The sequence below is a fragment of the Carassius carassius genome, chromosome 28 (assembly GCF_963082965.1).
Source record: "Carassius carassius chromosome 28, fCarCar2.1, whole genome shotgun sequence".
Lineage (NCBI taxonomy): Eukaryota > Metazoa > Chordata > Actinopteri > Cypriniformes > Cyprinidae > Carassius > Carassius carassius.
Genome location: NC_081782.1, coordinates 14,969,191 through 14,980,650, shown reverse-complemented (window position 1 = coordinate 14,980,650; position 11,460 = coordinate 14,969,191). Strand labels below are relative to the sequence as shown.

At 34.8% G+C, this 11,460-nt stretch overlaps 1 protein-coding gene across 3 annotated transcripts in view; it reads right to left on the bottom strand.

Annotated features, from left to right (window-relative positions):
* Nucleotides 1-2,649: 2,649 nt before the first annotated feature.
* LOC132108052 (protein-tyrosine sulfotransferase 1-like) overlaps nucleotides 2,650-11,460 on the bottom strand; it is a 43,996-nt gene continuing 35,185 nt past the window's right edge. For 2 of the 3 annotated variants that reach the window (XM_059514518.1, XM_059514516.1), the window contains 3 exons: nucleotides 5,213-5,263; nucleotides 3,850-3,912; nucleotides 2,650-3,350 (listed from right to left, as the gene is read on the bottom strand). In XM_059514518.1, coding sequence (XP_059370501.1) covers nucleotides 3,877-3,912; nucleotides 5,213-5,263 — 87 coding nt within the window. In that variant the 3' untranslated portion in view covers nucleotides 2,650-3,350; nucleotides 3,850-3,876. The remainder of the gene's footprint in view (nucleotides 3,351-3,849; nucleotides 3,913-5,212; nucleotides 5,264-11,460) is intronic. The other variant, XM_059514517.1, reaches the window with a different exon arrangement.

Sequence of the window (11,460 nt, the reverse complement as noted above, 5' to 3'; positions counted from 1 at the left end):
GCCACGAAGAAGTCGTCCAAACAGTGTGTGACCAAAAGGACTGTGCCAATAACCTTGTGCTAGTATTTATATAACCTCGTTTTATCGTTTAGCGTCTCTATTGCCCCTTTTCTTCATCAAACAATGTTTTGGTTGATGGTGATAATGACGATGATCTCAGAATTCAAGTAGTTGACGTCGCCTTTGTAACACATTTCGTGACGTGTGTCCATACGTTTGCACTTTGAATCTGTGGCTCCATGACCCCCGTGATGCTCCTCACTGACAGGTGTTATCAGGGGGCACTACACTTCCCTCAGTGTCCTAAAGTCTGGAAAGGCTCCAGGCTCTTCCACGGGTCAGAAAAACTGCTTCCATGTGATCTGACGAGACTTATTAGTCTTTGGTGTGTCGCTACCTTCAGGCTTTGTTCACACTGCATATACTGTACACTACTGTTCAAAAGTATGGGGTCAGTAAGATTTTTGATCATTTTATTCTGCAAGGATGCATTTGATTAATCAAAAGTGACAGTTAAGACATTTATAATGTTACAAAAGATCTCGGTTTCAAATAAAAGCTCTCTATTTTTCAAAGAATCCTGAAAATATATGTATGTATGGTTTCCACAAGAAAACAATCAGCAGCACAACTCTTTTCAACATTAATTTTAAAGGAGATTTTGAAGTTTTGAAAGATTATGTGTGACACTGAAGACTGGAGTAATGGCTGCTGGAAATGCAGCTTTATATAATTACATCTTAAAATATATTCAAATAAAAACCAGTCATTTGTGAAATGATAATAGTATTTCACAATATTACTATTTTTTATCAAATACATGCAGCACTGGTAAGCATAAGATATTTAAAAAAATCTTACTGACCACAATCTTTTAAAACTGTATACATAAATCTTGTCATATTTCCATATCCAATCTTTAGGACTGATTATTCACATTTTGACCATGTCCAAAATTATGAAAAAGAACTTCAAAAACTAGATTTTAAATGAGGACTAAATTTGACCTGCTTAAAGCATGTTATGGTTGTTTCTCATCAAATGTGTCTTGCATAATAGTTGCACATTTTAAGAGAAATACAGTCTTCCCCATCTTCCAAGTAATTAATGCCTAAGGTCGTTTTTAATTGAACATGAGCTAACTGAATCCTTCACACAGTGCTGAAAGAGATTTTTTTTTTGAATAGTATGTGAAATAAATGCAGCATGCAGCGTGGCATCCAATCATCATTTCGGAAATAAAGCTTATTTATAGTGAAAATGTTAACTTTTGATATTCTCTTCAAGTGAATCAATGATACTATATTGGAAATGGACTGTTAAGGCAAGCACGTTGCATTGTGGGATATTATATTCCATGCAGTGTGCTGTTATATACTACACATTTGGTCGTCAGGGTATTCCACACATACTGCAGAAGTACAGTAGTAGTATGCTATTCCTAACAGCCTAAATCCCCCAAAACAAAAAGCAACTGTACTTTTCTAACAGCTGACAGAGATTATGGGAGAAGTGGTCTTCTTATGATGTGACTATCAGTCACTGCCTCAAATCTTGGCATTTTCTTTTGTCAAATGCATGCGAGTGCGAAGGATGTTTTAACCCTTCAGACAGGAGCTCATGTACCAAAGCCTCTAAAACATCTGCATCCTTCATACACACATGCAATGTTAAACCACAACTCGAAGACTGTTGATCAGGTGTATAAAAGACAAATCATTTATTTTCATTTCTACTGCGAGACATTTATTATCTTCCTTTATGTGTGTATTACTGCACTGTAAATAAAGAGAGAAGCGCTGAATTTCTATGAGGACACTACTGTCAGCTGTTTCAGACTCTTATTTTTTAACTCTTATAGCTGTACAATTTGAACCATGGGAAACCTTTGTTACTTGTTGACTGTTATGTCCCTTATCAACGTTGTGCACTGGTTTGTGATCGTTTCAAATATATATGTACATTTTTGTCTGGACGCCAACATCAGAATGAAGTATGTATTGTAACGGATGGATCATTTACCTTGAATGTACATTCTGGAAATTATGGAAAAAAGTTGTTCCTAAAGATTAAAACTGAAATAGTGTACATTTTGAATCCCCTATATATATATATATATATATATATATATATATATATATATATATATATATATATAGCAAATCAATTTATGCATTACATTGACAGAAGGTAACAGTAAAGACATTTCTAATGTTGCAAAATATTTCTTTTCAAATAAATGCTGTTCTTTGAACATTCTATCCTTCAAATAATCCTGAAAAAAGAAAAACAGAAATTGCACAAGCATAAGCTGCACAAGTGTTTCTGAGCACTAAATCAGTATATTAAAATGATTTCAGAAGGATCTTGTGACAATGAAGACTGGAGTAATAATGATCATTTATCTTAACCGTCACGGGGGATAAATTACATTTTCAAATAGAAAACGGTTTAAATCAACATTTTAAATCAGAATAATGTTTCACAATATTACAGTTTTACTGTATTTATGATCAAATCAATGCATTCTTGGGGAGTACAAGACATTCGTCTTCAATTCCCAAACTTTTAAACGGTACACAATATAAAAGAATGGAACTAGCACATAAAATGTGCAGTGTTTTAAAGTGATGTAAGAATATCAGCACATTGGCTGCCAACAGCGCTCTGGGTTTATTTCATTGAAAGAAATTAAAGAGTAGATAATTATGATTTACACTTAAGTACAAAAATAACAATCGTAAAAACAACAACAAACATCACAATGTGCGGATCTCTGCCAATGGAGAACACGTCAAAGAGCCTCTTCTGTTCAACACTGGCAGCTCATTTATTACAGCTCTCAATGTACATAAGGTCACTCCATTGTGAATGCAGAGAACAAAATGCATGTCTATCTCTACACAAGATTGAAGTCTTGCACATCATTCAGTACCCAAGGAATTGCACGTTACGAAGTCATGAAAAAAAACAAAAAAAACTTTAAAATATCGTCTTCTAAAGCTAACGCTCCTCCATAAATATTTCCTTGCTGCTAATTAAATCCACTGTATTTTCTTATAACAGAATCACAGGTTTGTGTAGCTAGGAAAATAAATGAAACTTGGAGTACAGTGTGGAAAAAAGTAAAAAAAAAATAAAAATAAAAAACAATGACATTCTTAGGCCACAATTGTTACAGTACAACATCAAAGGCCAAAACTGTCCTCCAAAGAGTGGTCCGGATCCAAAGGCCTGTGTGTGTGTGTGTGTGTGTGTGTGTGTGTTAGTGTTTCCATGCATGGAGGTCCCAGCATAGCGGGGGTGATGCAGTTCCATCATGGTCCCACGACATCTGTCTCTACTCAGCCCTGAAACACAGCAAGAGCGCAGCAGCTACGTCACCTCACCTCTACTGACCTCACAAATATTATGATGCTTTCACAAAACATACTACATACCAATCAATCTTTATGCTATATAGGAAGTTGAAATTAAAATGCAGGTATCAAAATATTATTATTATTATTATTATTAATTCTATACTAGTGTTATTATTATTAATAATAATAAATACATTGATAAATTATAAAAAATATATACAATTATTAATAAATTACTACAATTACTATTAATAATAATAATTAATATTAATAATGAATGATACTAAAAGTCAAATAATGTATTAAAAAATGGGTCAATATTATGTCTCTGAACCACGTGGTAAAGTACATTAAGACTTAACACAAGCCTGTTTCTAGAATAATACTTTAAATATATATTTAAAATATATTTAATATAAATATATTTAAAACACTACTTGATACAAAGAGGGAGCAAAGTTTGCCAGTAAAGATGATAATAACTCACTTCTGTTGATAAAGCTCTGTTCTTCTCCTAACTTGGGTTGGGCTTTTCTAGGGACTTCTGTAGCTGTGATAAGAGAAACATCTGTTACACATGTGTGGACACAGGACAGTACAGCCTAGAGCAACGCATGAATCAACAGGTTTCACTGTATTTGTATTGTTGTGATGTTAGCTTTTATTTCTTCTCGTGATCTCTGATGAGAGTGCATGTTCATATGTATTTAGACATACATTATTCAAAGAATAAGAAATAAACCCTCAAACTTCTCAACACCCTATGAACTAGTGGTTTTAAATTTTTTTGGAAAACAAATATGACAATCTTCTTGCAAGGCACATCTTTACCAAATGATTAAGGCCGCTTCATATATTTAATGCATACTGTACGAGGAATCGATATGTGACCGTAGATAACTTAAGTCTTAAGTCGCTGTAAACTGTACAATCAAAATGATTGATTTTCTTTTATGCCAAAAATCATTAGGATATTAAGTAAAGATCATGTTCCATGAAGATATTTTGTAAATTTCCTACCGTAAATAAATCAAAACTTAATTTTTTGATTAGTAATATGCATCGCTAAGGACTTAATTTAGACAAATTTCAAAGGAGATTTTCTCAGTATTTAGATTGTTTTGCACCTTCAGATTACAGATTTTCTTGGCTAAATATTGTCCTATCATAACAAACCATACATCAATGGAAAACTTATTCAGCTTTCAGATGATGCATAAGTCTCAATTTCGAAAAATTGACCCTTATGACTAGTTTTGTGGTGCATGGTCACATATATGATATAATAAAAAACGTTTGAATTTTTGTTTTTTGCTATATATTTGTCATTTTCACCATAGAACTACTAAAAACATAATTCAAATACTAATTGAAGGTATAATCATAAGTTGTAAACCTGTCATGATTTGATCATTTTATAATAAATTTTCTATGTAAATCAGTTACTTTTTTACTCATATTTTGATGATCAAAGATATAATATAAAATCACCCCCAAACATTCCCATCATCTGTCCAAGAGGGGGCAGTATAGGACTTCTAGACAGCAGAGCAGCCTATAACTAGGAAAGCGCGTTTAATCTACACATCTACAGCTAATGTGATCAGATCACAAAAAAATGAAAAATTAAAAAATTAAAAATCCAACCTTGAGATCAGAGGAGCACAGGACACCGCATTAACCAGTGTTATGATCAGAAATTACGTGAAGAGCAAAGAATCAGAGTGAGTGGAAGCAGATGGGAATTAAATGACCACGGTTTTATTTACATGGAAAATAAAGGAAGAACAAAATTAATTTAAAAGAGCAATTTATGAAGAGCTTAAGGACAGGCAGAATATCTACCATACCTGTGTTTGTTCTTTAAGAAAATCAGGTAGCTGAAATTCACCCTTAAAGACCTGGAAAAACAGAGAGGCGTTTTTAGAGACTGTCACACTGTGTGCAAACACAGGAGCTACAGCCTCTCCACACAAATCAAAGGCCACTGCTCATTCATTACACAGTTCAAGCTCAAATTCTTCCCTGCTCTGTTTTTATTTCTCCACCTGAAGCTATTCTAATCTCTGAAAACATCCTTCTGTAAACCGCAGCGACACAAACGGTTTTATACTGTATGCCTCCAGAAAGCAGTAATGGCCAAATTAAAAGTCTGGCGCTGAACAGAAAACAGAGTCCTCTTATGTGAAGCGCTCTCTAGCGCTGAGGATATTGTGTGTCAATTCCCAGGGTGTCTAACTTCACAAAATTCACAAGCTCTCTCCGGGGATCAAAGAACGAGTGAAAGACTGTGAGAATAAAAGGAGAGCTAGACTGAATGCTGTTCAGTACGTCGGTTCCAGAGAGAATGACAATCTCCAATTAAAACTCATCCAGCTGATCTCATTTCCTGGCTTTCTAAGCTTAGGAAATTGCGAATGAGGAGCTCATGCAAGTTTCTGGGGTATGTTTGTGTTTCATAGGAAAGAAGCGCTGACCTGATGAGAAGTCAGACAACTTGGAGATTGAGCCATTTTTTCTAAACCCTTTCTGCTCAGGTTCAGTCTTTTTCTAGACTGTGAGAAACCTGAAGCTCGAGCTCTTTATCCACTACTGCTGGGACTGTCAGTTACTGGAGCTCTATGAAGGTGTTTTTCTTTTAAACAACTCGATTCATTTGTGTAGCACCTCTTGTTCAGCCAAAAAATGTATTTATTCATGAATAAATAAACTCTTATGAACCAGTTATTTTAAATCTGTAGGATACACAGCCTTATTACACAATCAGATGGACAAATGCCATTAGGTTGTGTCTTTGTCTTGTCTTTTTGCTTGTACTCACTGTGTCACATAAAAAACACTCCAACTTACAGTCAAAAAAAAAGTATCAGGTTCCATTTCATTGCTCTCCATCTTTTTTTCTTGTTCAACACAACTGTGATTCTTATGTAAATGCCCTCAAAAGCATAATCGGGGTAATAAGAATCTGAAACGGCCTATATAATTTTAAATGGCTCAAAACAAATATGATTAAACACAACTAGTGGATTTTTTTTGTCTGAGTGAATCTGGCTCACTCTCCCCATCTCAGCCAGCTCAACCGTGGGATACAGCTGTTACGCAAGGCTTCAGACCCGATTTCCGAGAGGAGTCTCCGGGCCGCTGGTTAGAGAGAGCTGGTATCACTGGTGGGTCAAGAGGTGGGGGTTCAGCCGGTGGGTGTAGGAGGAAGCGAGTTTGAGTCGAGTTGGCTCGCCAAGATTGCGGTTCAGAGCCTGAGTGGAATTCATTTGCAATGAAAAAGGCGTGAATGTTTCCCATTTCCCATTTCGTAATAATCCATCACTCGTCCAAGACTGTTAGCCACACTAAATCCTGTGAATGTTGCCCTAGAGGTGGAGATTCGTAAGTCACATCACCATGGCAAGAGAACAAACAAAGGTTAGGAGAAAGACTCACATGTTTTGGCTGTGACTAGATCTGGTTCATTCATTGTGTTTAAAACAAAGAACAAATGAATGAGTAAGATCTGCAGAACTCAAAAGTCCAAAATAAAAGGATATTTTATCTAATCACGCCTCCAAATACTCATTCATATCCCCGTAAAAACAAGCCTTTGACTAGCAGGTCTGTATTTGCTGCAATGATGTAACTGGTTCTCTATGTTGGATATAACAGCAGTGACATGCAAACTGAGACAACCAAGACCTCATACGACATTTGTTTGGCTCGCAACTGCTGTGAAAGGGAATTTTTCACTGCTGATGTAATAGGAAACACTTTGTTGTATAAGTATAGAGAATAAACTGATAAAACCTGCGGCTAAGCTGAGGGTGTGCATAAATGGGGCCTTCATCGGGTACAGTTCTTCAGATCCTTACAGATCTGGAGCTCCAGGGAGGAGGCCAGCAGGAGAATTCTCTTTTGGAATGTTTACATTCAGCCTCCTGCAGCTATCAGCACGAGCTGCTCACTGAACAGTAGGTCTGACTTCTATAAATACACCAAGCAAGAAAATTCATCATCCGAAAGATGCAATAATTAGCAAATATGAAAGGAAAAAATATTATGTCTTTGGGTTAAAGTTTGAAAAAAAAAGTCCATTTGATTCGTTTACTATATTACAACCCTTCTGAAGCCTTAACAGAGTGCATTATATGTAACATATTGTTTGTTCCACAGAATTAAGTTCAAGGTATAGCACCATTCAAAATGTTGCGGTCAGTAAGATTTTTGTTCTTTTTGAAGAAAATGATACTGTTACATAGCAAAGATGCATTACATTGATCAAAAGTGACACTAACGCTTTTATAATATTACAAAGACTTCTATTTCTAATAAACGCTGCTCATTTGAACTTTCTATGCATCAAATAATCAGGACAAAACGGTTTTGTTTTGCGATGTTTTCTTCATGATAATAAGTATGTTTCTTAAAAACAAATCAACATCTTAAAGTGCTTTCTAAAGGATCATGTGACACTGAAGACTGCTGGAAATGTAGCTTTGCACTACATTTTAAAATATATTATCATAGAAAACATTAATATAATTATTACAATATAATAAAACAGTAATTTGTAATATTATTTAACAATTTTACTGTTTTTACTTTAGTTCTGTAGCCCTGGTGAGCATAAGAGACTACTTTTTTACATTTATAGTTTCTTCTACTTTTTACATTTTATATCTAATGCCCACTTCAAGCTAATGTTTAACAACACAATGAAAGAACCAGGGTTGAATGATTGGTGAAGTCCTGCATACCATACATATGAAATGTCAGACTTGGTGTGCAAGGAGCTTTACTGTATAGTTTTGAAACAAAAGTAAACAAACACCAAATCTCTCTGCTGTCTTGAAGATTTAATTTAAGGATCAGAACCAACAGAGGTGGAAATAGCAAAGGAAATTGTCTTTCCTTTCTTCCTTATGTAAAGACATGTACAGTATAATGGGCTTATAGTGTGATGGCTCAGACACAGTAGGGTGGTCTGGTTTATCTCTAATGGTAGCTCAGACTGCTGTCAGCAATGAGAGGTGGCGAGCAGACATGGATGTTGACAGATCTGTGCAGCTGACTGCGTCTCATCCTCGGGTAGAGGATCTTCCCAGCAGCACATCTAGAATCACCTGCAGTAGCCTCTGACAAGAGACGCAGCCGAGCGAGGACGAAACCGCAGAAGAGCTGGTGCTCACTGTTCCATATCACAGAAATAGCAAAAGCGATTCATCAAAGACGAATTCAACTGCGGCAGGATAGTCATAGACCAACAGCTCCTCTAATGCAGGATGACACTGCTGACTCAATGTGTTAACACACAGGGTTTTACCCTCGTACCATGACTCAAGACTCTTTCACACCTTCTCTTACCTTGGGCAGAACTACAGTAAAAACATATAATAGCTTATGAATTAAACTTTAGATTGCAACTGCCACACAATTTGTGCTATGAACCTGAATGATAACCAATGTTGTTATAATTGACTAAAAATATAAAAAATCATACCAGTATTTCACAAAAGATAGCTGAAATAAAATAAATAATTAAAAAAAAAAAAAAAATTAGATGAAAAACTTAACTTATATTTTGTATTCTAAAAATAAATACGTTTAGGTACTAAAACTCCTTATCATAAAAATATATATTTATTTTCTAATAAATTAAAGCTAAATAGAGATATTAAAACAAGACTAATAAAAATTAGTACATAAAATTCAAATGAAACCTGAAAACAAAGTTATTCAATAGGTAATTCAAAATCTAAATTAAAAATATTAATAAATACAATAGTATATTAATACTGAAATACCTTCAATCATGGCTTTCCGGGGAGCTGTAACATTTTCTGTGTATGGTATTAAAAAATATATATATTAAAATTGTAGGTGTTATATGAGCCAGTTGTTATTTTCAAGTTATGGCCTATAAATTATCATATTTATAGATTTGCATGATAAAAAAAAAAAAAGTGAATTTTGTAATTAGAACATTATGTACAGTATGAAAAATTGATATTTGCTAAAGATTACATTTTAACAGTGTTAAATAAGTTAAGCAACTGCTGGCAACATGCTTTGGCAAGAATCACACATTTTCTTATGAAAATCTTGTTAATATAAAGTGTTACATAATTTTAAATCAAACTTATTATTCACAAAACCTCCTTTTCTGGTAAACAAACTTCCAATGATTCTGGCCTCCAATTCAGTTAAGCATGACCGTTTCCACATAATGCTACTAGCAGCACTGTTGAGACAGACTTATTGATCTTAATATCAATTTCCCAACATGAATCATAACGAAGCTGCAAAGTCACTTAATAGGCATCGACTGTGGCTTTGGACAGGACTCATAATGTACTAAATCACAGGAGACCGATGACAGACAATTAAAGGGTGGAAAAGCAAGACTGTCACTTACTCTCTGCATCCTGCAAAGTATAGAAGCTTTGGTGAAGAGCAACAATATGGGCCGGGAAGAGTCAAACTGTTGTCCAAAACCACTGAAACTTGATATGATAATGTCACTGAAACTTGGGCAACATGTGTCCTCATGTTACTGCTCTCCTACATAGTTTAGGTGGATCATGTTGAATCTGCCTGAACTAACCAGATGGAAGCAAGATAAGCAAAGGCCACCAACAAAGAATTTTTCAAAGTCTTTACAGCTAAGACAGTACATGAGATAGCTATAGAAGCAGTTGACAGGAAGTCCATTAAATACAATTCAAGGTTGTTGTCCTTTAGTCTATGTATATTAGCATTGAAGCCATTTATAGTCTTTAACAGCTGTTATATCTCCTTTCTTGTTTACTCTTGGCATGACCGCACAGATTACTGTGACCTGGTAAAAATGTCAACCAGTCCAAAATTCACAGGCTCCAGTAGAAATACAAAAGTGTTCCTTGTACCTTGCAAGCATTGAATTACGCTAATCTGCTTATTTTTCACTAAACAGTAAGACAATGGACATGTGATAGTGCTACCTTCATTATGCCAAATTAGTCTGGAGTGCTCAGATCAATATTACCGCCTCATTACTTAATTGTAGAAACGGTGCTTAACTGCCACAAGAAATTAGGTTTAAGTTTAATCACCACAAAACACAGGCATTTAAAAGTGAAATGATTTTGAGGAGGGGTTACACTGACTTTCAACTTGTTGCTGATGTTTAATGGCAGAAATGGGTTCTTAAAGGGACAGTTCACTGAAAATGAAAACTTGTCATCCTTTTCTCACCCTTATGTTGTTGTCTGCAAAATCACAAAATATATTTTGAAGAATATGGGGTTTTGTGTGCAATAAAATTAACCCCACTGAATTCCAGTGATATCTTCAACATCAATGACTTTTATTTTAAAGGCAAGAACAGTTAAAAGATCATTGGAAACATCTTATTTTATGTTTCACAGAAATAATATAGCCATACAGGTCTGAAACAACATGATGAGGTGAACTGTCTCTTTAAAGACTCAATGATGTCACTTAAAGTTTTGAGCTTTATATTTTTCACAATAGTTTTTAAAATATCACATATTAAATGCTCATTATTTATGAGTGCAATAGCATTTATATGTCGTCAAAACTAACAAACAGACTAAAACGCAAAACTCTCATTTTGATTTAATCAGGTCTTAAAGGGATAGTTCACCCAAAAATGAAAATTGTGTCATTAATTATTCACCTTCATGTTGTTCCAAACCTGTAAGACCTTCATTTATCTTCGGAACACAAATTAAGATATTTTTGATGAAATCCGAGAGCTTTCTGACCCTAGACTACGAGCTATGAGGATACTATTTGTGCGCAAAGAAAACAAAAATAACGACTTTATTCAACAACTTCGTCTCTTCTGTGAAGAAATTGATGAATAAAATACTTTTTTTTTCTTTGCCCACAAAAAGTATTCTCGTAGCTTCATAAAATTACGGTTGAACCACTGATGTCACATGGATTATTTTAATAATGTCCTTCCTACCTTTCTGGGCCTTGAACATGGTAGTTTCCCTATAGTCTATGTAGGGTCAGAAAGCTCTCGGATTTCATCAAAAATATCTTAATTTGTGTTCCGAAGATGAACGAACGTCTTAGGGTTTAAAACAACATGAGGGTGAGA